The 27,609-nt window shown below is 46.1% G+C and overlaps 1 protein-coding gene across 2 annotated transcripts in view; it reads left to right on the top strand.

The window, feature by feature from the left end:
• Positions 1-27,609, top strand: part of OSBPL5 (oxysterol binding protein like 5) — a 970,364-nt gene that overhangs the window by 768,042 nt on the left and 174,713 nt on the right. For both annotated transcript variants that reach the window (XM_078682923.1, XM_078682922.1), the window contains 2 exons: positions 2,969-3,050; positions 6,816-6,914. In XM_078682923.1, coding sequence (XP_078539049.1) covers positions 2,969-3,050; positions 6,816-6,914 — 181 coding nt within the window. The remainder of the gene's footprint in view (positions 1-2,968; positions 3,051-6,815; positions 6,915-27,609) is intronic.

Genomic DNA, 27,609 nt, shown 5'->3' with positions numbered 1-27,609 from the left:
CACCCTCTGTTAGGGTTTAGAAGCCTTGACGTGTGTGATTACTAATAGTCCGATTATTTCTCCCCTACCCCTACACTTGTGTGCAGGAACATTTGTGGACGCTCCCTAAGGAGAATAAGGAGGAGCGGCAGACAGCAGCCGTTGCTTGGCTTACTTCCCCGTGACCACGCCCCCCTCTCCACTTCCTGGTTCCTGCTCGCGTCTTGCTGGCGCCTTACGGACCCTCTGGTTGTTTTTGGAGAATTCCTCAGTCTAAACTTTAAGCTGCCTCCTCTCTAAGCTTACCTCAGCCCCGTGTATGCTCTGTGTGAGTGGCTGCCGGTCTTCGGCAATTCTCTGGGTATGCGCGAGCGAGCGCTTGCGACTGCCCTACCAAAGCTCACGCATTTTGCGGGCGTCTGCTGCTCGTTGCATTCCTTTTTCCTCCCGCTTAGAGGCTGGATTCATTCCTTTGTTTTCTCTATTATTTAGTGACCTTTTGAGAGTGAGCGCTCCGCCCTGTTGCTCCCTAGGGGCCGGGTGTCTCACCTCCTGAGTGTGTACTGCTCTGCTGCACTTGCCCCCTTGCAGCCGGTCGGTGCACCTCACTCTTTGTATTCATTTTGTTTGTGTCTGGTGTGTGGTAAGTCCTTCGTGAGTTCTGCTAATCCTGGCCTGTTGATGGGCCTCCTGCCTTCCCCTGCTTCCTGAACTCATCGTTGAGGCACGCCCGACCTACAGTTGGGGTAAGATTAATTGGATTAATCACACATGTCAATGTTTACTTATTTATGGTCAGTGTAACGGTGGGATTATTACAGTGTATGACTTGGTTTTGTTTCCTAGCCTGGACTATCACCTGAGACGTCTTCTGTTATCCGTTGACCCCTCGTATGAGGAGAGTGGTGGACACTCCTTGGGTAAATTCCCTCATACTTTTAGGGGACAGTAGACAGGAGTGTGTTATATTTTCGCATTCTTGCTTTTGTGTCCTGGAGGTGGAGGGATTCTTCTTCGCTCCCGTGGAAGCTGGTCCTTCTATCAGATATCATTTGTACTTTAGGTTTTACCATGGTGTCATACGCAGACAACACTCAGATAGTTGTCCCCTTGTTATCAAACACCGACTCAACTTTCAAAAGCCTTACTACTTAGTGACCAGTTAGATGGCAACAAGCTACCTCAAGCTAAATGGGGATAAAACAGAGGTCATGGTGATTGGAAACAACCCCTTGTTATGGGATCAATATCTCTGGCCCCTGTGCTTAGGGGAGCGCCCCCCAAACTAGAAGTGAAGAGCCTTTGGATCATATTGGATAAGGATTTAACCATGGCATTCCAGGTAAAGAAAGTTGTGGGTACCATCGCCTTCCAGGCAAAAAAGTTGCAAGTACCTGCTTTAACCTTTTAAGAGCTCTTAGAAATATGCTCAAGTGACTCCCTATGGAAAGGTCGGAGGACAGTGGTCCAAGGTCTCGTACTACTCCCATTTAGACTGTGACAACTCGTTTCATCTATGCAGCTCTTTATATGTCAAAAAGCTGCAAGTCACGTAAAATGTCGCAGTTTGAGCACTGTTGGGTTTACCTAAAATACAAGCAGCACGCTCGGCCCCGTGAAACTCCATTGGTTACCCATAAACAAAAGGATAGAATTCAAAGCTTTATGCATCGCTCACAGGATAAAACACACACCTGGCCCAAATATTCTTTACCGTCTCATTCCCCTGTATAGCGCCCCTAGAGAGTTGAGATTGAAATACCTAGAATTAAGAGAGCAAGAGGTGGGGGTCGCTCATTTACTTAGTGGTGTCCAAACGTTGGAATTCCCTTCCGATTCCGCTTAGAATAACTGGAAACCTGCTAATCTTCATGAAGCAATTAAAAACGTATCTTTTGACTTAAAACAGTATCTTTTCCCACTAGTTCTTTCAGCGCTGGTTAGCCCGATTTTGGGTAGCTATGCCCTCTATAAAAATTCATTATTAATAATAATAATAATTAATAATAATAATAATCATTATATATATATATATATATATTTCATTATCATTATTATTATTAATGAAAGTTTATATATTTATGTGTGTGTGTATGTGTATATATATATATATATATATATATATATATATATATATATATATACATACATACATACATGTAGATGTAGGCTTACAATACAGAGGAGTTGTAAATGATACAGACATGACTACTTTGCCGTCAGTTGCTCCCGGTAAAAGGGTATCACAGCCCCACTACATGGTGCATCAGATGTTAGTAGTAGTCAGGAACGGCACACCGGCAGAATTGGGCACAGACATGTCAGCCTGTGTATAAGAAACAGCATCATGAAGAGGACTCTGTCTTTAACTTGCAGCTAGTGTAAATAAATAAGGTTTTAATATTAATATTCTGGTGCCATGTTTGTTTTGAAAATGGATACTTTTCAGAGTCTCAGTGTAAACGCAATGTTTCAAATAATGAATCATAAAATATAAATTCATTACTGTAAATGAGTTGTGAAGCAATATTTTGTGTTGTTTCTTATTGACAACTTCAAGATTTATAACGTCAAGGGTAATGCACAGGAGAGGGTGTCAGCCTGCGTGGAGAGGTGATGTACAACTGTTGAAGCCGCAGGTTAGGCTCAGGTAACTGAAGAGTGTTTTGTTGTGTTGGTTTATGTAAGAGGACATGTGCCCCTTGAGGTTCTGTGCTCTCCAGCTGGCCACAGCCAAGGGCACGCGCTCCCTCAGAGCACGCGGGAGTGTGAATTCCGCTGGGGAGTCTTTCTTCAGCTTGTTTCTGAGCTGAACTCCTACGGGGACAATAATGGAACAAGAAGATTATTATGTTTCAACCACCGGCTCCCCTTGACGTTTAGTTTCTTGGTACGAAAACGAGCTCTTTGGTTTCTACTATTGAATGTTGTCTATTTCAGTGTTTCGACGCTCAGTTGATTAACTCTCCCGCCCTCTGTCTTCCTGCAGAGCAGCCTTTGAGAATGATGCCTACTGCCGAATGAAGCAAGTTTTGAGATGGTACCTATCAGGCTTTTATAAAAAACCAAAGGTAAGGGGCAGGAACAATTGTGTAGCGAAGCACTGAATATATATATACTTTTGTCACTATTGAAATGAAAAAGAAATACACTTTTGAAAACACCTTTCGAAATACAGGGCCCCTCACGGTGTCTTTGGTTTACAATTTCATAACCCTTTTCTTCTCAGTAGGAGTCTCATCCAGCTGCCACCGTTGTATGATGAAAACACAATTATCTCATTAAGTAACTTTAATTAAGACACTCTTGAAAATACTATTTTCAGATTTCAGGTCCCAAGATGAGCCTCTTCTCGTGAGTTCTTTCCCTCTGAAAGTAATTGTTCCCTGCATCTGTTAGGCAGTAAACAGTTTTTTATAATGCCATTTTTGTTGTACTGCGGTAATAAACTTGAAAGTGACCTTTGCATTGCAGTAATAAACATTTGAATGTGCTGTTAGTACAGTTGCTCTAAAGAGGATGTTTTATTGGGCTGCGTTTATTTCACTGCCATTGCATTAACAGATGTGTGCGTGTGATAGAGAAATGTGTTGCACTGCACCGGATTAACTGGGTGTAAACTGCTGCCTTGAACGCAGTCTCTTTATTTAATTAGTCGGATATATATAAAGGTGTATCACAGCCATCCACTGACTTCGACATCTGCGAGATTTGTCTGCGCACCAGTGTAAATATATATATATATATATATATATATATATATATATATATATATATATATATATATATATATATATATATATTAATACACACACACACATACCAGAACTATGTCAAAAGAACACAAGATTCAGTAACACTTCTTAATGAGCACATGACCTACTCAGAGTTCATGACATTGGTCAATACAATCAATTGTGATCTCTGGCTGTACCTGTGCTACGTAAACATAGTAGACAAGCCTGTTTATGGCGTGGGAATGTGGTTGGTCTAGGAACATAAAATCCATAGGTTTGATTATGACGTGTGGTTTAAAAAGCAACGTTTTGCTGCGTTGCACGCGTCCGCCATCCTCTGAGATGCTTTAAGGGAAAAAACAATAGCAATACAGCACTGCCTTGAAGGGCCTGTACTCCAACACAAGGTTATTAAATACGCATTTGCCAACCCCCAGGTCTAGCTTTGGTGTGCTAATATATGCAAATAACATAAACGCATGTTCATCTTTGCATGTGATAGCACATTATAGCAGACTTGTCAGTTCTTGTTTCATATAATGCATGCATGACTCAGACACTATTACCCTGCCTAATCCGTCTCCTTGGTCCAATGTAAGAAGAATTTACAGCTCCCATTCACTACATGTCAAGAATGTGACTGATCTACAAGGCAGCTGGGAATATTCGTGAAAATGTCTGTATATTACCCGTGGTGCTTTACAACAGCATCCTGCACATTAGTAAATGAAATAAACTCATTATTAACCCAGCGCTTTAGAGTAAACCATTCTGTACTCTTTGATATGAGGTTTGTCTGGGGTCACTCGCAAAATATATTTTGAACTTTGCCCAAGAAGCGAGGCTGCTCTCAGGGACTGCTAACAATAATGGACAGCAAGTGCTAGGAGGTGGGCTGTCGCTTGGGGCATGGGAGCTCAGGTCCTCGGCTAGCTATGCCTGCTGAAGAATGTCACCAACATGTCAGGCGCCTTGGAAGCAGCATCACAGCCCCTTTGACACCTACAATGACATCACAGAACATGACATCTTAGATGGTAACAAAAAAGTACAATCAATGAATAATATGATAAAATGTTGCTTATTCAGATGCAATCCTCATATATTAACTCGCAACCCGCATACCTACACTAGAGTACATCTATGAACACCCAGTGAAATAGACACACTCGACTCAGTCAATCGGGCATCAAATGTTTCTACAAGTTCACTGTGAGTCTAGCAGGTTTGTATTAACAGCTAGTACAGTTTATGTGGAAGAAGAATGAAGTTATTTATTAGAAGACTGTGTGCACCTATCACTGGTGCCAACTCGCTCTCCCTAATCCATTGTCTTTTTCTCTCTCTGACTTGTCACATTAAAAAAAAGTGACCACGCGCTCTTGCCCCATCACCCTCAGCACTCAATAGAAGACACCTATGGGGAGAGGAGAGAGGCAAGAAGCAACGGGAGGGCTTTTTCCCTTACTCCCCAACCCCCCCTCCATATCCTCCTATCAGCAACACGCCTGCCTGTCCTGCCATCTCCGAGGCCAGAGCTGTGGTGTTCACGATGTTAAAGACAAGGATTGGAACAGGTTTCCAAGGTAGCCCGTAAATGACGTACATTTGGGACCTGCTGGACTAGGCAATTTCTCACCTCTCATGTGGCCTAGTAGGCTCTGATGCATTGGATCACTCAGTGCTGGTGCCTGTCCCTGCTTGGCTGCTCTCTGTTGCTGAGGCTGGATGCTCCCATAGTTGACTAGCTGAGTTGGGTGCAGAAGGTGGCACTTGGCCTTCATTTTTGGTACCCCAGGGCTCTGAGGTGAAGTTGTTGTAGGATGGAAAAGTGGATCCAGTGAGTTGAGGTCCGCTGAGCTCGAACAGTATAGGGTGGAGTCTGCCAGATAGTTTTCTCTGAACTGCTCCAGCAGGTAGGTAGCTTCAGTTATGCACCTGACAGCTTCATTAACTACAGTTTTCTTTTTTAGGTGCATTACATTGAGAGAGGTGTGCTCTGAGCTTGTTCCATTTCTTTGGTTTGCTTTCAAGCACTAGTGGATGCTTGCACTGGGCATTTTGGTGCAGCCCATATCAGGATATCATTAGTGGAATCAGTGACTCCCTCTTTACCACTCTGAACCTTTTGTGAACCTTTTAAAGTTCATTGTTAAGACACCTTTGGAAATGGTCCTCAGCTCGTTCCTCAGTGGGTCCTCTGGTGGCTCTGGACAAGTGCACTAAGTGCAGGCAGTGGAGACACACCTGGGGGCTGATATGCTTCAAATATAGATGTCATAGGGCCTGATTCACAAAGGTAACTTAGACCAAAAGTCTAACTTTACTACTTTTTGGTAGTCACAAAAGTAAGTTACTACTAGTAACTTTACTACTAGTAATTTTAGTAGTAGTAACTTTACTAGTAGTAACTTTTACTTGTAGTAAAGTTACTAGTAGTAACTTACATTTGTAAATACCAACCAGTAGTTAACTTAGACTTAAGTACTAAACTTAGACTTAAGTCTGTCTACTACTTTTTAATGTTCATAAAGGTAGGTTACTACACATAACTTTAATACTAGTAATTTTGCTAGCAGTAACTTTACTATTAGAAAGTTTGCTAGTAGCAAAGTTACTAGTAGTAACTTACCTTTTTGAATACAGAAAAGTAGTAAAGTTAGACTTTTGTGAATAGGGCCCTCTGTCTCTACAGAAAACAGAAGCCGTGGAATTGATGACAATAGCAAGACAAGGGCAATATTTTCAATCATCTCTGCAAAATGATTGACACTTCCAACAAGCCACTTCCTCCAGGGGCGGGTTAAAGAGGGAGTGTTTACCAGATGATGCTTACACTTTATATCTGAAGTGGGTAGGATATATGTGTGTAGTATTTTCTGATTATGCTGCAGAATATTGCAACTTTACTAGAGGAAGGATTAAATACAATGCTTAGCATAAATGTTAAGTCAATTATCTCTATCAAAAATCTCTCAGTATCTCAGGCATTCCTAGTAACCTCTGAACTGAATATTCTTAATGTGCAGATCGTTATGTTATGGAATTTGATTCTATAAAAACCAAACTTTAATTAACAAAATATATATTTTTCTTCAGGGGCTGAAAAAGCCATACAATCCCATTCTCGGAGAGACATTTCGCTGCTGCTGGTTTCACCCTCAGACTCACAGTCACACATTTTATATTGCAGAACAGGTAATAACATAAATATTAAAGGTTGTGGATTTCTAAATCAATTGTATGACTTATTGAAGCACACTTTGGGATGGTTGATAATGTATTGGAAACTGAAATCATACATGTTATGTTATGTTATGTTATAAATGTTTATATAGCGCACGGCTGCCCCAGCCAAGGGGCGTCCCGGCGCTAGCTGTCTGTGTCCAAAAGGAGGCTGCTGAAAAAGTAGACTAGCAGTGGCATAACATAACTAACAGAAGAGGTGAGTTTTAATAGCTTTCCTGAAGGATAGAAGATCCTTCATCCCACGAATTTGAGCTGGGAGTTCATTCCAAAGCTTTGCTGCTAGGTATCTGAATGATCGACCACCCATCCGACTCAATTTAATGCAGGGTATTGTGGCCAGATTCTGTCCCTCCGACCGTAAAGAACATCGAGGAACATAGAATGAGAGAAGCGGGCATAACATGGGGGGGGGAGGCAAGTTTCAGAATTTTAAAAGCAAGGCACGGGGTTTTAAAGTAAATCCTCTTTTCCACAGGAAGCCAGTGTAGACTCCTGAGGGTAGTAGTGACCGATTTGTGGCAGGGATGGCCCGTCAGGGCTCTTGCGGCGGCATTTTGTACTCGCTGTAATCTAGCTTTCTCAGCTACGTTGGTTCCTAGCAGCAGGGAGCTAGCGTAGTCCAACCGCCATAGAATAGCTGATTGTACCACCAATTGGCGAGTATGGTGGTCAAAGTATTTTAAGATGGGTCGGAGATTTCGTAAAATGCCAAAACAAGTGCCCGCCACTTTTTTAGGTTTTGCCTGGCGAAAAGATGCGCTCTGCGCATCTTTTTCGCGCAGGCGAAAACCTGATGAGAACTGTAGTGTGGCTTTGGGTCGGCCCTCGTCATTCATTGGCTGGCTCCATAAATGGAGCCTAGCCATTGGACGAGGGGCCTGTCCGTCAATGCCGGACCAGATTCGGGGGCGTTCCCGAGATTCTTTGGCTTTTGCCGACGTCACGCGACGTCAGCCGAAAGCCGGGAACGCCCCCGAATCTGGTCCGGCATTGACCGGCACCCGCCTTCCTGCTTGCGTGAGTGCTTTGTTTTTTTTGCCGTGTGTGTCTGTTCCCGCTCCCCCACCCCCCCTCCGCTGTCAGTGTGTCCGTGTGTGTCTGTTCGCACCCCCCCCTCCCTCCCCCTCCGCTGTCAGTGTGTGGCCGTTCCCGCCCCCCTCCCGCTCTCCGTTGTATCCTGCGAATAGAACTGAGGCACACTTGGCTAAAGCTAGCGTCCGAGGATCACACAGTCTGTCTGGCCAAGTGGGGCAGCCAGGAGGATTAACAATGGGGCTCCATAATGTATCAAGTAGCAATCTAGCCACTGCCCTAAAAAAGCGATTAACCTCCCTTGCTGGTGCCGAGAAGCTTCCTGGTGACAGGAGGCTGACACATATTTAATTACAAGTCTGGTGGGGGCGTGGCTCTGGTGCCTGGCACTGGGAGCGCCATGTTACACTGGGCACCGCGGGCCTCGCGCAGCTCGGCACGTGGAAGTGTCTGCTGCAGTCTCCTCTGCGTCATAGGGTACCTGTGACAGCACCGTCTGTGCGCGTGTGAATGTGGCACGGTAGGTGCTCTCCCGAGTGTCTCTCTCTTCTCGAGAGCTCGTGAGAGCTTAGGGAGAGAAGGAAGATGGGGGAAAGGAAGCGGGAATTTACTGTGCTCTCCCCTTACTCACAAGATGTCCATCCCCACCTTAGACCATAAAACACTTGTCACCCGTTATGTATTTTTTATATTTCATGATTGTTTTGCCACACTAGGTATGGAATACTTGGCCTCTTTTTCTTAAAACGGATCATGTTTTTGAAAACAGAAATGCAAATACTGCACCTGTTGTTCGGCTGTCCGTTCTCTGTGGTACAAGAACAGGGCATGTTCGAGTGTGCTCTTGAGAAGAGGGAGATTTTATGAACGCACACATTGCACAATGAGCACAATTGTATGCAGAAGTGAAGGGTTGCCTCGCAGATTCCTGCAGTGTTCGGCTTGCAGTGGTCCGTGGTTTCAATGGAAATGTCCCCGTTTTGTGTACATTTCTTGCAGGGGAGGCTGATTGCATCAATACTAGTGGTGAATCCGGGTATCATGTTTGGATGTGTTCGTTGTATTCGGATATTTTCTGTCAACTCGAGTAATCAGCTTGTGACCAGGAAAAAGGAAATCAATGAGATACATAAATTATTCCTCGGGAGCGGGAGTTGTGTGTGTGTGTGTATGTGTGTGTGTGTGTGTGTAAACACACACATATATATATAATAAACACGCAGGTATATAATTTGTCTTTTATTTCCATTGTAAAACAGGCCATGACCCCCCTCCCTAAACTCAACTGTGGTACTAAATCTCATGTTATATATTGTGCACCTGCATATATGGTTTGTGCCGGAGAATTTTATTGTGTTTCTTTTCTTTATTTATTTTTGTAACCATATTTCACTGAAATCAGGATGCAGAGGCTATTGCAATTTGTTCAGCACTGTACAACCACACCGAAGGGATATCTGTGACTATTAGGGGAGTTGTTTCCCTGTGTAGAGTAATAGTTGAATGCAATCTGTGAAGCAACATAGGTGTTTTTCTCCTGCTTCTTTTGCTGAATTGTGATAATAACATCTAATTTGATCTTTGCACCGAAGTAGTAACGTGTGAATGTGTGCTTATTAGTACGGTTAATCTAAATAACATGTTATGTGTTAATGGGCCACATTTATTTTCAAAGCCAAGGCATAAACATGGGTGTAACTATGTAAATGATTAACCAAGGGAGCAACTAAACTGGCACTGGCAGCAACTTGAGAGCAGCAATGCATCAGCAAAGCTTTAACCAATAGTGTAGCAAACTGTGAAGGGTGTTAGCAAGCAGAGGAGGGAAGCCTGGCCTCGAGGCGCTTGACTTGTAAATTGTAATCTAAACTGGATGTGGTGAGAAGTGGACGAAAAAGAGGGGCTTCCGGTGGCTGTAGGCAACAGATGTGGTGAGGAGGGCAGGTGCAAAGAGTCGCGTCATCACTAGAGCTGCTTCCTCTGCTCTGACGCGGAAACGGGCAGTCAGGTAAGTTTTCTTATTTTAAAAAAATTTACTTTTTAACCCCCGCGCGAGTCCCCCTCCCCCCCCCACCCCCCGCCCGCACCCCCAAGTCCCGTCGTCCCCCGCACCCCCAAGTCCCCCCCCCTCACCCCGCGCGAGCCCCCCCCCCCCACGAGTCATAAGGATCGGAATGACTTAGGATGTATTCGTCTTCCAAAATGGTTTGCGAGACTAAAATAGTGGCTGAAGATCACAATTCCATACCGGGGAGCACACAGAAAGATGCCCAGATCGTGTCCTCCTCCCAGATGTGGCCCTTGATGCCAGCAGCTGCCCCGGTCTCCTCGTCCTTTGTCGCCGCTGAAGAGGAGGATGCCAGGACCAAGGACCGGGTTTACATTCGGGAATTTCAGCCCTCGGACCAGGAGGTGGCACGGCGCATCTACGAGGGGATTCTGGAACGGATCCCCAGTACTGCCTTTAGGGGGCTGAAACACGAGCCCCTCATTCAGATCCTATATGCCCTGCTCATAGGTAAACGCACACCCATCTGAGAACGTCAGTACTTTCGTTGCATGGACGAGACACAAGGACAAGAACTGGTGATACCCAATATATCAGATGCCAGGCTGTCTCCCTCGGCCTTAGTATGCATGGTTGTGTCTACGTTTTATGTGTCCATGTTTTCAAATGAAGGTCCGTAAAATGCATAATGTGCTCCTGTAAATGTGATCATATCTCATATATGTTAAATTGGAGTGCGTTGAATAAAATTAATTAAGCACATTACTTCAGCCCTTGTGTGCGTTTCCAGTATCGGTTTCTCCGATACTTTAGGTGCAAATGTCCCTTTTTGACCCGCTAGTTTATTAGCAAGGAGCGTAGCTTGACAACCATCGCCTTCTGTTAAAAAGAGGCCAGTGAAGGGGTGTGAAGTGTCACAAAGGTGTGAAGCGCCTGCCCCGGAGGAGGGCTGGCACCATGTGAGCTTGGGGCTCGGAGCCAAACCATGGTGGACCTGGTCGGCTGCCCCAGGAGACACCTCTGCGAGCCCCTACCGCCCCCCGCCCTGCTCTGCTGGGCCCTGCTGCTGCTCTGCGCCCCGGAGAGCTCCGCACTGGCAGACTTCTCAGTTAAGACCCTCTCTGCTTCCCAGCCTGTCGTCACCCAGCCTGCCCTCTCCCAGCCTGCCCTCTCCCAGCCTGCCCTCTCCCAGCCTGCCCTCTCCCAGCCTGTCCTCTCCCAGCCTGCCCTCTCCCAGCCTGTCCTCTCCCAGCCTGTCCTCTCCCAGCCTGTCCTCTCCCAGCCTGCCCTCTCGCAGCCTGCCTTCTCCCAGCCTGCCCTCTCCCAGCCTGCCCTCTCCCAGCCTGCCCTCTCCCAGCCTGCCCTCTCCCAGCCTGCCCTCTCCCAGCCTGCCCTCTCGCAGCCTGCCCTCTCGCAGCCTGCCCTCTCGCAGCCTGCCCTCTCGCAGCCTGTCCTCTCGCAGCCTGCCCACTCCCAGCCTGCCCACTCCCAGCCTGCCCACTCCCAGCCTGCCCTCTCCCAGCCTGCCCACTCCCAGCCTGCCCTCTCCCAGCCTGTCCCCTCCCTGCCCTTTCCCAGCCTGTCCTCTTCCAGCCTGTCCACTTCCAGCCTGCCCTCTCCCAGCCTGTCCCCTCCATGACCTTTCCCAGCCTGTCCTCTCCCAGCTTGTCCACTTCCAGCCTGCCCTCTCCCAACCTGTCCCCTCCCTGCCCTCTCCCAGCCGGCCCTCTCCCAGCCTGTCCTCTCCCAGCCTGCCCACTCCCAGCCTGCCCACTCCCAGCCTGCCCACTCCCAGCCTGCCCACTCCCAGCCTGCCCACTCCCAGCCTGCCCACTCCCAGCCTGCCCACTCCCGGCCTGTCCTCTCGCGGCCTGTCCTCTCCCGGCCTGCCCACTCCCAGCCTGTCCCCTCCCTGCCCTTTCCCAGTCTGTCCTCTTCCAGCCTGTCCACTTCCAGCCTGCCCTATCCCAGCCTGTCCCCTCCATGACCTTTCCCAGCCTGTCCTCTCCCAGCTTGTCCACTTCCAGCCTGCCCTCTCCCAACCTGCCCTCTCCCAGCCTGTCCCCTCCCTGCCCTCTCCCAGCCTGTCCCCTCCCTGCCCTCTCCCAGCCTGTCCTCTCCCTGCCTGTTGTCGTGTCCCGGCGGCAGCAGGCAGCAGGCAAGAGCGTGCACTGCGTCCCCGAAGTAACAGCCCTAAAGAAAGCAAGAAGTACACCCCCCTCCCACCAATCCCTGTTAGGTAGTGGAAACTGTCCAAACTGGGGTGCAGACAGCCCCTCTCACCTTTCAGCCTGGTACCACTGCACCAGCCGCACTACTTCCCTACTGACCGTTCTCCACTTCAGCCCCGTCTAAATTACAATTCCTGCTTGTGACCCTTTTGCCTGCTTGTGCTTGTTTTCGTGACCCTGTTGCCTGCTTGTGCCTCCGTGTGCCCCATATTGCCTGCTTGTGCCTCCGTGTGCCCCTGTTGCCTGCTTGTGCCTCCGTTTTCGTGCCCCTGTTGCCTGCTTGTGCTGTGTGGGTGTGTGTGGAAGGCTCTGTGTGGGTGTGTGGAGGGCTCTGTGTGGGGAGCTTTGTGTGGCTGTGTGTGTGGGGGGCTCTGTGTGGCTGTGTGTGTGGGGGGCTCTGTGTGGGTGTGTGTGGGGGGGCTCTGTGTGTGTTTGTGTGTGTCATTTGCGAGAGATAAAGCTAGTGGCATTGTAAATGACAATGCCATTTATTTATGTTAAAAAAAAACATAAATAAAAATAATGTCAAGAGCAATGCCAATAGCTCTAACTTTAACAAAGGCAAAACCATTGCATTGTAAATGCTTGTTAGTATGGTGGACAAAATTCAGAGCAGAGTCTACCCATACTCCTAAATTTTTCACCACACTTTTAGGCACAGGTGGTTGGTCCAGAATCTCAGGCCACCAATTATTCCCCCACGCTGTTGTGTCTTTGCCTAACAGCAGGACTCTGTGTTGCCGGCGTTAAGTTGGAGGTACTTTGAGGACATCCAGCTGGTGATATCTGCGAGAGACTGTTTAAAATTCTGCGCACTCAGGCCGCTCTCGTCTTTTAGTGCTACCACCAGCTGGGTATCGTCGGCATAGGACACAAGTGAGAGCCCGCGCTTCCTGGCTACCTCTGCCAATGGGGGGACGTAGACATTGAACAGGGAGGGGCTGAGAGCAGACCCCTGAGGTACTCCCGTTTCAATGGGACATTCCTTGGAGAGATGCGGTGGAATGGAGACCCTGAAGGATCTGTCTGACAGGAAAGCCTTGAACCATCTAAGGGCCTGATCAGATACCCCTACTTCCTCTAGCCTGGACAACAGCACCTTGTGGGAAACAGTATCGAAGGCAGCACTGAGATCTAAAAGAATCAGTGCTGCCACTCCTCCTGAGTCTAGAATGGTCCGTAGATGTTCAGTAACACTCAGGAGGGCTGTTTCGGTGCTGTGTCCAGCCCGGAAGCCATGTTGAGATCTGTCTAGAATGGAGTTAGACACCAAAAAGTTGGTCAAGGTGGAGTTAACATGGGCTTCCGCCACTTTGGCTGGCCAAGGAAGTAGAGAGATGGGCCTGAAGTTTTCGGGTAAGTTAGGGTCAATTGTGGGCTTTTTTATAATAGGAGAAACCCATGCCTGCTTCCAGCTGGTGGGAATATTGGCCGTGAGAAAGGACAGGTTGATAATGTCTCTAAGAGGGCCTAATATTATCTCGCCTGCTTCTCTAAATTGTTCCGGTTTCAGGGGGTCTATAGGTGAACCAGTTTTGATTTTGTTACATAATATCAGGAGGTTTTCATGACTGAGTGCCGGAATAATGGAAAGTTTAGGCCTGTTAGGATCTACAGTGGGAGTGGGTTGGAATGGTAGTCGGAAAGGTGTTGTAAATTTTCTTAATTTTGTCCATAAAAAAGGTGGCCAAATTATCACATAATACGGGTGAGGTGTTGGGATTATTTACAGTTTTTTTAGCACTGAGCTCTTTCAAGATTCTAAAGATGGTTTTGGAGGCGTTCTGGCTGTTGTGGATTTCACTGGCATAGTATGCAGCCCTTATCCTACATATATTGCGATGATAACTTTTTTGAAGCTGGACATACAAGATCTTGGACGTAGGATCATAGTCCCTTCTCCATCTACGTTCTGCTATTTTTAACTCCTTTCTTTGTAGAGTGAGCTCGTCATTAAACCATGGGCTGGATTGATGTAGTCGCGCCTTAATCCACTTTGCTGAAATTAGTGTATCCAAGGCTCTGTTGATCCAGTCGCAAAGACTGTCGTACCCTGAGTTAGGGTCCTCACTAAAAATAGGGGGGTTCGTAGTGAGGAGAGCGTGGAATTCCTCAAGATGGAGCTTTTTCCATGGCCTTTTCCTAACCCGCTGAGCAGGATTGGTGTGTGAATCGCCTCCAACGGACAGTACCATAATCACTAAGTAGTGGTCAGTCCACGTCATAGGGATAGGCAATTCTACATTCATGTCGGTAAGGTTGGAGAAGATCGGATCTAGAAGGTGCCTGCCACTGTGCGTGGGACAACTCACCAATTGGCTAAGCTGTAAGCCAGCCAGGTCAGCTATTAAGGTATTGATCTTATTATCGGTGGTATTATCGAAATGGATATTCAGGTCCCCGATGATAGAAAGATTGGCGGTACCAGTAACCATGGAGCATACATTCTCAAGAAGAGACCGTATGAAGTTTGTATTAGCCATAGGAGGTCTATAGATCAAAAGACCCACAAAAGTGAATTGGGGGTTGATTTTGATATTGTAGCGGGCACATTCACAATCTTCAATTTCCAATCTGGTGAAGGTGCAAATAAAATGGGATTTAGCTATCATCGCTATTCCGCCACCCCTGGTGTGTCTGTTTAGGGTATGCATTGTGTAACCCTTAGGGTTAGCTAGGTTGACCACTGAATCCCTTTCATCCTTCAGCCATGTTTCTGTTAGGAATAAAATGTCTATGGTGTGATTGGACAATAGGTCATGAATTTCCAGGTGGTGTTTTTGCATGGACCTGACATTCAGTTGGCCCATCCTGATATGTTCCATTGGGGCTCAAGTGCAGGACGATTGTAGTAGGGGCGTTGGTAGTGTAAAACCGCAGGGACAGGCAAAAGGGGGTTTATTCCGTGAAAGGTTAAGTGTAGGGCATCTCCTTGCCAGACAATTAAAAGCTTGTAAATCATGTCTAGAGTACATACGTTCACCTTTCTTGGATTCTCCAGGGGCCTGGGTGAGGGGCGACGAACAGGTGCGGAGGGGCGCAGACGGGCAGGACTCTGGCGCGACTCCGGTGCTGGTCCGGTGCATCCGCTGGTCGAGTCCACTGCGCGGAGGCATGCCCTTCCTTTTTTATAGTGGCCAATCGAGTGCCTGCGAAGGCTTCCCCAATCAAAAATGGCCGTGAAAATTATTCCGCCCGCCCTGGACACCGCTAACTCAGCGCCAGAGTCAGCTGAGGTAGAACAGGGTCGTTGGGGACGGCGGTAACACTTTTTACATCAAGCGAGGGGCGAAGGGGAAATAACCACTGCTTCTAAATCAAGCGTGGGGGATCACATGAAAATACAATTATAAGCTTCGTAATCAAGCAAAAATAGAAGTGAAGTTAAAAGCTGAATGAATACAGCAGATAAAAACGTGCAAAGTAACAAAAGATTAAAGCAAAATAGTATAGCAACCTCCCGGCTTCCGCCTCAGGAGGGGGTATAACACACAGCGAATTAGAGGGCCTGTCCTAAAGAGTCCTTTTATAGTGGCCAATCGTGTGCCTGCGCAGGCTTCCCCAATCAAAAATGGCCGCGAAAATTATTCCGCCCGCCCTGGACACTGCTAACTCAGCGCCATAGTCAGCTGAGGTAGAACAGGGTCGTTGGGGACGGCGGTAACACTTTTTACATCAAGCGAGGGGCGAAGGGGAAATAACCACTGCTTCTAAATCAAGCGTGGGGGATCACATGAAAATACAATTATAAGCTTCGTAATCAAGCAAAAATAGAAGTGAAGTTAAAAGCTGAATGAATACAGCAGATAAAAACGTTCAAAGTAACAAAATATTAAAGCAAAATAGTATAGCAACCTCCCGGCTTCCGCTCAGGAGGGGGTATAACACACAGCGAATGCGAACACATGTGCTCAGTAGTTCTTGTGTATGGCCATGGCTGTTAGTGCTGTATTTGGGCTGAGCTACCATAAAGATATGTCATTGATTAAGAAAGAGTATCTGCTTTGGTTTGCTAAGAGGACAAGCATTCAAAGTTGATTCATATATATATATATATATATATATATATATATATATATATATATGGAGAGTCTCCTCTCTAACCACTGAGTGACCTAATGGATTGCAATGATTCTATCAGGTGAGTTGCTGAACGTAGGTTTTGGGTTACTGATTACTCTTTTATGCCCTGGAGGTGGCACACATGCAATGCTTCAAACACACTAGCACGGTTGCCATGGCTTGAAGCCTTAAACCATCTGAGCAGGCTTACTATCAGCAGAATATCTCCAACAGAAACTGTATTACTTTACCTAGATGATTCTACCTTACTCATTTCCCCGGCATCGACGAGGAAGCCACTCTCAAGCTGCTCAAATCCATCAAATCAGTCTCTCCTCTGGACTCTGCATCCCCACATGCCATCCTCAAGGTGACGGAGGTGGTCTTCCCTACCCTAGTGAAAATCCTCAATAAATCACTTTAATTTGGGTCGGTCCCCCAGGCCTGGAAACACGCTATAGTAAAACCCATCCTAGAAAAAACCCGTCTGGACCCAGACACTCTGAGCAATCTTTGTCCCATCTCCCTTTTTCCTCTCCTGGGTAAACTCCTGGAAAGACATGTCAACAAAACTCTGGTCAAATTCCCGGAGGAGAACGAACTTCTCCACCCCACGCAGATGGCTTCCGTGCCCTCCATAATACCGAAGCAGCACTTCTGGCTGTCACAGAGGAACTTAAATCCTTACTTGACAGCGGAGAGTCGGTCGCAATTATACTACTTGACCTTAGTACGGCGTTTGACACCGTCAATCACGCCCTGCTAAAAAACAGACTGAAGGAAATTGGTATCCAGGGCAGAGTGGTTATTCTCTTTTCTAGATGATCGGTCGATACAAGTTATGGATGAGGAATGCCTCTCTGACTGCCTGCCCTTAAAGTCTGGAGTGCCACAGTGCTCCTTCTTAGGCCTGACCCTATTCAATATTTATGTAAGGAAGCTTGCCAACATTATACAGGAATTTGGCATCCTAGGCATCTCGTATACAGACAACACCAAGCTGATCGTCCTTCGGCCCCATGAACACCATCAGGGAGACTACTTGGCCCTGGGCCCTGCCTGGAAAAACTGTTCAACTGGATGTCAGATAGCTTCTTAAAATTGAACGGTGACAAGACCGAATTTATGATCTTGGGTAACAGGGCCATCTCGAGACCTCTAAATCACTGGCTTCCTTGCATGGGGGAGCCTCCAGTTCCTAAACTGGTTGTAAAAAATGTAGGTAAGTTGCTCGATAGCACACTCTCAATGTGCGAACAGGCAAACAAATTGTCGGGCATCTGTTTTGGACTCCTGAGGACGCTTAGAAAGATGTTAGAACTTATCCCGGAGCAACTAAGCAAAACCGTCATGCAGTCTTTTATAGTCTCCCGACTGGACTATGGGAACTCCCTATACCTGGGTTCTCCCAAGTAGGTGATCAAGCGGCTTCAGAAGGTGCAGAATGCAGCGGCCAGGCTCCTGCTTAAACTCCATAGACAAGCGGAAGTTAGAGAATCCTTGAAACTAATCTATTGGCTTCCAATAGCATCAAGAATAAAATGTAAAGCCCTCCTATTTCTCACAGGGCAAAAAATAACAAAGGCCCACCGAAAATGAAATCCCAGATCTCATGCCTTATCCCCTCGAGATCTCCAAGGTCCTCCCACGCAACCTCCTCAGCACCACGAGAATTAAAAAATCCAGATGGGGAGGCTGATCTTTCTCCCACTTGGTCCCAAAACTGTGGAATGCTCTTCCGTCTGACCTCAGAGGGCTGCAAAATGAACTAATATTCAGGAAAAATCTGAAGACCTGGCTGTTGCCATTAAGCCACTAAGTGGCCTTTGTCTCTCACTACAGGTCTTATCATCGGCGCAGGGAAGCCTCTGGGTAGCCATGCGCTATATAAATCATATAAATAAATAAATAGTGTAAAATAAAATCACAATAATTGACCAAGTATTCAATTTTTGGGAATTGGACAAATGACATCCAACTGAATCTAACAGATTAATAACTTCTCTTTGTCTAGCAGGCTCCAGAAACCATATGGTGACCACACTTTTAAAACTCCACAAAAGTTAGAAGCAAACAACCAGGCCTTGATCAGTCCTTTTGTTCCATCAAGAGAAATAAGACAGCCACATCTTGGATTACATGCAAAAAGGGCATGATCATGAAAGGGGCAAACGTAACAGTTACTCAAGCTTTGTAAGACCCTATGCATGTGCACGTACCGAATAAAATCTAATCTAAATTTTACAGTGAGTATTTCAATCCCAGTTGCAAGAATTTTTGGATGAAGTTCAAGAAAAAATGGTTCTCATCGTGTTTGTTTTGCTGAAAATATTTAATTGTTCTTAAAACTTCCTAACTCGTGATTTTGAATTCCAAGTAGGTCCAGATTTACTAATATTTGACGCGAGGCAGCACAGCGACACAAGCTGCTGTGCTGCCTTGCTTCAAAGGGAGAGAAAAAAATGTGCCATATCTACTAAAATATGGTGCAGTATTTCTTTAACCCAGCTCTGGTGCACTTTTGACTGTGATGCCCCAAAGCACACACCCTTGCATCATGGTGCTAGGGTGTGTTTTCTTTGAAGCGTAGGTTTTGTACTGGAAGGGAACAACCCCGGAAAAACGTCAGAACGGCCCTAATCTCCAGCAAACCTGAAAGGATCTGAAGACTCACCTTTTCAGAGAAGACTACATAAGGCAAAGCAGGAACTACCACATACATTTCTAACAATTTGTAAATAATCCTAAAGTGGATCAGTGGGCTTTTGCAAGTGTACAGCACTGTGTTGCGCTGTAGCTGGGTTCACCCTGCCCAGTTACCTATACAGGCAGACATGCCAGTATTCAAGAGAGATGCATTTCATTGTGATTTACACAGAGGGAAAGACAACCCTTTCGCCCAACCACATTCCTTGCAAATTGGAAGAAGTCTGAGTGTACATTGCCAGGAAGAATTAGATGCATGACTTGTAATGTACCTTTAGTACAATCCAACTTTTTTGTAGGCACAAAGCCCGAATGTTGAACACCCCAGTCTTTGGGATCTCAAATACATTTTCTACATCAAGGCCCTAGAACCTTGTAAACAATAATTGCATAGCTCCTTAGTTACCACCAGACAACATGACCAGAAAGCCCAACTCTAGTCATAGGAAGAGAAATTTAACATACTCTTCCAGCAAGTGAATGTGGCTGTGAGACAGAGCATGATTTACGTCCAAATTTCGATGAACTAGTGTTAAGGTCCCATAGAGGTCTCCTTATATGTTAGTGCCTTATTATTTTATTTTTTTAAACAGATTTTATTAAGCTTTTCTTACATCTCTCTGTACTTTTCAGAATATACAATGAAGCCGTTCAAGTTTATCAGAATTACAGTACATGGAGGAGGTTGTTACCTCTAGTCAATTGTATTTTCTCACAAAGCAGGATTTTGAATTCTCTCTATTGTGCTACCTTCACATGCCTTCTGAGATAGCTGCTATAGAAGTTCTGTATGTGTCTCTGGTACAACCAGTAATGGAGCTAGCTCCTTTCTTTTGAGGCATATCCTCTTATGCTTATAAATATGGTTAACTACCCAACTCCTTCTCCTCCCCCTCCCTCCTCTTAGGTGTGCCTGGGCATTACAGGTTGCTATTAATGTGTCCCTATCTAGGCTCACGCTGCATGTATTTTAGTCATTCGTCTCCTGCCAGCTATGGTGAGAAAGTATAATCCTGATCACTCTTGGCCTCCCTCCTCAGTGGTCACGCCCCAGGCTCCTTCATCCTCTTCAGAAGATGGGCATTTTAGTAGCGTCACTAACACTTTCCAAGCTCTAGCTGTTTCCAGGGATCCCGTGCCTCGTCTGGCCTCGCCCACTCTTACTTCTCCCTCGTATGGTGTCCACCTTATGAATTCCTTTTTCCATCGCGCTACCCCAGGTCCCCCCTGGGATTTCCAGTTTCTAGTGAGCTCTCTTTTGGCCATCAGGAACGCCAAATCCTGGAACCTACTCGTAACTTTAAGCTTGGATGTGTGTGGGAACCAATGTAATAGACAGCATCCTCGAGTTACTTGTATCTCTTTCTCCGTTACTTCTTCTACTGTAGTTGACACCTCTCTCCAGAAATTTCCTCATTTGGGCACTCCCAGAACATGTGTAGAAATGCTGCATCTGCCGCCCGCATCGTCGGCATTGGCCTGTGCGTATCCCGAATCGTTTGTTAATGTGTGCAGGTGTGAGGTAAACTCTATGTAGCACATAAATGTGTCACATGCTTTCTCTTCAATAGTTTTTCCCAAATCCCCCTCCCAGCTTTCCCTTAAATCAGGTGAGGGCAGGCAGCATTTCACTTTGGAGGCTTTAAAAGTCCTGAAGGCTGACACTACATATTGACACCCTTCTGATATCGGGGGCTCCTATAATCCCTCTCCCAGTGTTTTTGAATTGCTTTCGTAATGTCAGTATAGATAAAAAGAATTCCTCTGGGTATGTCATAGCGTTCTCTAAATATGTTAAATAGGAGTAGGGTTCTGTCCTCTTAGAACATGCCTATGGTGGTTACTCCTGCTTCTGCTCAGTTCTCCACATCCCGCCAGTTCCCTCCATGGGGAAGTGCCATGCAGATGGTAAGTGGAATTTCCGGGGCATATGGTTTTTTGGTTTTGGATCTCTGGTGTGCCCTGACCCAGCATTTGCGGATTACTTTAACTTTGTTGTTTTCATCTCTGCTGTGGACGGGCAAACGGAGCACTATGTTAGACAGTACAGCCAAACTAGGGACTGCATCATGTTGCTGGTTCATACCTCTCATTCTCCCAGCCACCCATTTCATGAGCCACTGCATCTGCGCTGCGAGATAGTAATATTCAAAATCTGGTAGTGCCAGGCCTCCTGCATTCTTTGGCCTCATTAGTGTGGCCCATCCCACTCGTTGCCTCCCCCCATATAAAGGATATCATTAGGGATTTCAGGTATCGAAACATTCTCCCTAGGATCCAAATAGGCAGAACCCCAAACATATATAGTAAGGATATTCTTCCCATAACCGACAAGGGCAACGTTTCCCTGAAGGCGAAAGTCGCCTTAACTCCACTGATTGCTTTCCCTACATTCCCCTCCAATAGGTCGGCACTTTCATGGTAGATGGTAATTCCCACGAAGGGGAGGCACCTGTTCTCCCAAGTCACTTCCACTTCCATTTGTGGTTTCTCACGCCCTGATTTAGTGGGGAAAAGGCTCGTCTTCCTCCAATTAATTGAAGGCCCAATACCCTCGTCAATGATGTAAGCAGTTCCCTTGCTCCCTCTAGCTCTTCTCTTGTATCCCGAAGGAATAGTAATAAGTTGTCAGTATATAACGCTATATGGCTGTATTCGACCCATCGCCTCCAACCCCCTGTAATGAAGACCTGTCCTGGCCCTGGCTGCAAAGGGCTCCATGGCCAGAGCAAATAACAGTGAGGAGAGCGGGCATCTCTGCCGTGTTCCCCTCTCCACATGATAGGACTCGGAGATCAATCACCCAGGCTTGACTCGAGCTCTAGAGTCTGTGTATAATAGGGACATCCATTTTATGAATTCTGTCCCTAGGCCAAATAGAACAGAGTTTTACCTCTCTTCTGGAAATCATGATTTTTTAAATTACCCTGACAAGCAATATCTCATGGAAGGGCGCATTAACATATCGCCCACCGGGACAGAATCCAGATTTTGCTTTGTCTCTTCTGGAATTACTGGCCCCTAATGTCAGAGCTAAGGAGGACTTTCTTCTCCTTGGGGATTTTAACATACATATGGATAACCCCGAAGATCATGAATCTATTCAATTAACTGCAGATCTGTCCAATCTTGGATTGGAGATAAGAAATAGCGGAGCTACTCATACAGCTGGTCATACCCTTGACTCTATTTTCACTAATTCTACAAAAATAAGATGCCTTCCTGCAACAGAAATCCATTGGACCGATCACTTCTTGATTGAGTTCTATCTGGCAGGACCCACCAAACAATCGTCCAGAGCGCCATCTCCTCCTATTTTCCATCGTCAATGGCACAAAATATCAGTTGAGAATCTGAGTGAACACTGGCAACAACCTCAATTCACCGAAGGAGACTCAGCTGAAGAGGCACTGGAAAAATACAATAAATCTCTTAAATCAGCTATTGACTCTCTTGCCCCGTTAAAACTTCATAAACAGTACCCTCCTACTAAACAAGAGAAGTGGTACACTCTGGATCTCAGGAAGGAAAAACAGAAATGCAGGAGATTAGAAAAAGCATGGAGGAAATCAAAAATTGAGCAAGAAAGGAAAATGTTTTTAGAAGCTCAGGCAAAATATTATAAAAACATAAAACTTGCAAGGAAAAATGATTTATCTCTACAATTAGAAGAGGCCGGAAACTGCCCGAGGGAATTATTCAAAATCCTGCTAAGCTTTGTCAAGCCATCAGCTAGTGAGAGCCCTGACGATGCCTCACAGACATTGTGTGACGAAATCTCCATGTTCTTTGAGGACAAAATAAATCTGATTTATAATAAAATCTTGGCCTCACAAGGCACCGCAACTGGGCCCCCCCTCCATGTGCACTTCCTGCACAGATCAAAAACACCTTTTCTATTATTCCACCAGTTAGTGAGTTAGATCTCCCACTCCTCATTAACCATATAAAAACTGGCTCCCCGAACGATCACCTTCCTGCAAAAATGGTGGCCCCGTTAATTTCCATCTTGGGGCCCGCCATCCAGTCAGTTATGAACATCTCACTGACGCAGGGACAAGTCCAGAGAGAATGGAAGATAGCGGCGGTAAACCCTATCAGGAAGAAGGCGGCTCTCCCCTGGACAGATTTGTCCAACCTTCGGCCCATTTCCCTCCTACCCTACATCGGTAAGATGACGGAGAAGCACGTTAACACCCACCTATCGAATCACCTTGAAGCAGCAGAAGGCCTGGACCCTTCTCAATCTGGGTTCAGGCCAAACCACAGCACCGAATCGGCCCTACTGGAAGTGACCAATAACATCAGGTTGACACTTGATAGTGAGGGGTCTATGATTCTGGTGCTCTTGGATTTGTCTGCTGCTTTCGATACGGTGTCTCATGAAGTGCTTCTCGACCGTCTGAGGGGTGTTGGGCTGGGAGGAACGGCCCTGTCTTGGATAGAGAGCTTCCTTTCCTGTCGCTCACAAGAAGTCAGGCTGGGCTCCCATAAATCCATCTCTAGGGAGCTCACTAGGGGTGTGCCACAGGGCTCATGCCTTAGCCCCACATTATTTAATATGTATGTGGCCCCCCTAGCCGACTTAGTGAGGCCATTTGGGTTTACCCCGATATCCTACGCTGATGACACCCAGCTGTTGTTCCCCTTTAAAACTTTCTCACCTGCTCTGCAGAAATCTTTTGCAGAAGGCATGAGGGCTGTGTCATGTTGGATGGCTAAGAATTGCCTACAATGCAATGTGGGCAAAACAGAGGTTTTATTGTTCGGTGAGGCAGCAAAACTATGGTCTGGGGAGTGGTGGCCCACAGAATTAGGACCAGTTCCTGTCTCAAAGCAGACTGTCAAAAACTTGGGGGTGCTATTCGACCAAGCCCTGACTTTTAAACAACATGTCAACCAAGTTGCGGGCACCTGCTTTAGAGCCATCGGACTACTGAAAAGGGTGTTTCCCTATATACCTGATGGTCACAGGAAAACCTTAGTTCAGGCGCTAGTGATCAGTAGATTGGACTACTGTAATGGCCTTCTTTTGTCAACTAATGAAGGCCAATTAAACAAACTACAAGTAGTCCAAAACACGGCGGCGAGGCTAGTTGTCAATGTACCATCTAGAACACCCTCCCGCCCCCTACTAGTCAAACTTCACTGGCTGCCAGTGCGAGAACGCACAAAGTTTAAAATTCTGTGTACCATTCATAGGTGTTTGATAGGAAAGGGCCCCAAATATTTGACTAAAGCCTTTCTACCCTATGTACCAGGCCGATCACTTCGATCGAGCAATCTTCACCTATTACAGGTCCCAAAAATAAAAAAATCTCGTCAGGGAGGTCGTGCGTTGGCACATACAGGACCTGTCCTTTGGAACTCCCTCCCCATTCATCTGAAACTTACTACCAACCACTTATCCTTCCGTAAAAACCTAAAGACTTACCTTTTTCCCTCTAACTAATCTGCACATGTTTCATTATTTCTGTTGATGTTCAGGCATGGGTCAAATGTCCTTGTTTTCCATCATAAGCGCAGAGATATCCTTCCGGGGATCTAATCAGGCGCTATAGAAGCACATAAATAAATAAATAAATAAATAAATCTCTCCATTACTTTGAATAAGTAAGACCACTCCAAGCTGTCAAAGGCCTTTTCGATATCGACCGCAAATATGACTGCGTCTTCTTTATCATATGATTCCGCCTCTAGGACATGCATCAACCGTCGGACATTCATTGCCGTGTTGCGTGTTGGGATAAACCCAGCCTGGTCTAGGTGAATTAGGTCTGCCATATGTGGATGAAGCCTCGTGGCCAGGATTTTACTTAAAATCTTATAATCTAAATTCAGCATGGAGAGTTGTCTGTATGCTGCCTTATCCGTGGCTGGTTTGCCAGGTTTTAGCAACCGGACGATCAGTGCTTCCCTCGTAGAACCCGGAAACATACTCCCCTGCTGCGCTTGATTATTCACTTTCACAAGTCTCGGTCCCAAGATGTCTACATACATCGAGTAGAACCCAACTGGAAGGCCGTCTGTGCCTGGTGTCTTATTCCTGGCCATGGCCTTAATAGGTGCCCTGACCTCTTGCAGCTCTATATCTTATGGTCAAGACGGATTTGCATATGGCTGGGTCCAAACTGAAATGGCATGGTGAGCAACACACTATGGATTTAGGCCCAGATCTCTGTACTGGGGTGAATGTATGACATTGTTCTGCATTATGTCCATCAATTGTTGTTTTTGCAGTTGTCATCCCGAGTGGGACGGGTATGCCCAGACGTGGGTCCTGTGCTCTCTATGCCACTGGAGTTAAGCTATCCTGGCTGATAAGGGCTGAAAGCCCGAAACCGGTCCTATGATGCTTGATTCAAGTCCAGGGAGGACCTGGCCTGGCAGTTCGGGCTGGACTGTCCCCATTGGGCGCAGGGTCAAGATTGATTTGCATATGGCTGGGTCCAAACTGAAATGACATGGTGAGCAAAAAACTGATGGGTTTAGGCCCATATCTTTGTACTGGGGTGAATGTATGACATTGTTCTGCATTCTGTCCATCAATTGTTGTTTTTACTTTTAGAAAGTTGACATTTTCTGCTCTTAAGCCCTGTGTGCCTACTGTCTGTCTCCAATACATGTCTGGGGTGGGTGACAGCTGGGCTTTGTACATTCTCTCTAGACAGTCACACACAAAGGGAGCTTAAGTATGCCTGATGGGCCAGTAATATCCTGATGGGTCATCCTGGGACAGGCTGGGAGGGAGGAGCTAAATGGGCTGTGTCCTGCTCACACACAAAGGGCTGCTTACCCCCTGGAAGGTGTCTGAAGTCAGAGCAGGAGGGAGGACCTCTGTGCACTTCAAAACCCCTCTTTGAAGTCACCCCCACTTCAAAGGCACCACTGGGTATAAGAACTGGACTTCTGACCCTAACTATTCAGTACGCCTCTGGAGCTGTGAAGATTCTGCCAGGAAGGACTGCTGTGCTGCTATAGGACTGCCACTCTGCTGGACTACTGCTTTTCTTCTGTACAGGCCTGCCTGCTGCACTCCTTGCCTGGGTGAGTAGGATGTAATCTGCATCACTGAACTCAGAGTTGCTCAAAGGGCTTGCCTCCTTGCCTCCAGTTGGAAGTCTCAGGGATATCAAAGACTTCAATCCATCTCACTAAACAGCACCTGAACTAAGCCATCTGTGAGTCCTACCCTGGCAAGTGGTGGCAGTCCAGCACTGGCCCTTGGAAGTGGGTTTTCTGTATTACAGTATCAAAATCCACGCATCACTGTCTTTGCGCTGGTCTGAACTGATGTATCTCCTTCGGCGCCGACGCATTGCCGCTTTGAGAACATCATAGCACCAGATGTGTTGCTCCATGATTATGCATCTCCTTCATCACAAGGGATCAACGCATCCTCAGGGAAAGTACAGTTTACAGCGGGCTCTGCATGGCTTCTGTATCTCACCAATGCTCCATCACCGTCAGCCTGGCTTTTCAGATGTAACCTGATCCAGCTCAAACCGATAGCCCCAGTTTGCGTTTACGGCTATGTTGCGTTAATCCTTAAAAATTAATATCTCTAGTTCTATTTATTGGATTTTTGTCATTTTGGTATTGTTTTGTTTAATATATTTAAACTTAATTTGCCTAACCTAGTATGGATTATTTGGTGTGATGATCTCACTGTTTTACTGTTTTAAGTATTGCACAAATGCTTTACAAATTGCGTCTTTAGTTAAGCCTGACTGTTCTGTGCCAAGCTACGATAGGTTGAGCACAGGTTAATTTAGGATATGTATCTGACAAACCCTGACTAGGGTTGTGATCCCTACTTGGACAGGGTGCAGACTTCTGCCAACTAGAAACCCAACTTCTAAAAATACCTCTGGATTAAACTGTGCCTACATAGAGTGCCCCTTCTGACCTGACCATGATGTCCTAACCGTTTTAAGTTAGGGTCACTATTAAAGGTGGTGTGGAGCAAGGACATTCCTTGTCCCATGTAAGTGTGCTAAAAGATTATTGTAGAGCAGGGATCCCTTGAGCCCAGATGCATGCCCTTGATTATTGTTGCCACTAGTATGGGTAGAAACATGTTGGCTTGATCTGGATGAAAGGACCATTGTACCTATAGATATCCAATCATTTACTTTTAACAATACCTGAGGTACCTTTAAATAAAGGAAATTCCATAAGGTTTACCTCAAGGTATTCTTCAATTTATCAGGATTCCACCTTGATCCCGTTGTTTCTTTGTTAAGAACTCCCTCTCACAGAGGTTGAGTCGACCCTGGCAGTATTTTCTTACCAGGATGGGGTGAGGAAGTCAATGATGAAACATGCCACATAATGTGACTGAGTCTTCCTCATTCAATATGATGAATATTCCAGCCTATAGAGGCTAGGTAGGCATTTGAGTGAGACACTATTTGCACCAACACTGCATCTTTTTGTGTTTTGTCTGTCTTTTTTCCATGATTGTAGGCAGAACACAAGTCATTTAAACAGCTCTGTCCTAGAAAGAACATATTGTATGGCAACATGCACACAGTCAAATATATTTACTTACACCATTAAGATGTAGTTGGTATGAATAATTAAAAAAACACTGTACTATGCA

The sequence above is a fragment of the Lissotriton helveticus genome, chromosome 3_1 (assembly GCF_964261635.1).
Source record: "Lissotriton helveticus chromosome 3_1, aLisHel1.1, whole genome shotgun sequence".
Lineage (NCBI taxonomy): Eukaryota > Metazoa > Chordata > Amphibia > Caudata > Salamandridae > Lissotriton > Lissotriton helveticus.
Note: the sequence above shows the minus strand (reverse complement) of the source record. Positions and strands in the feature narration are given on the sequence as shown.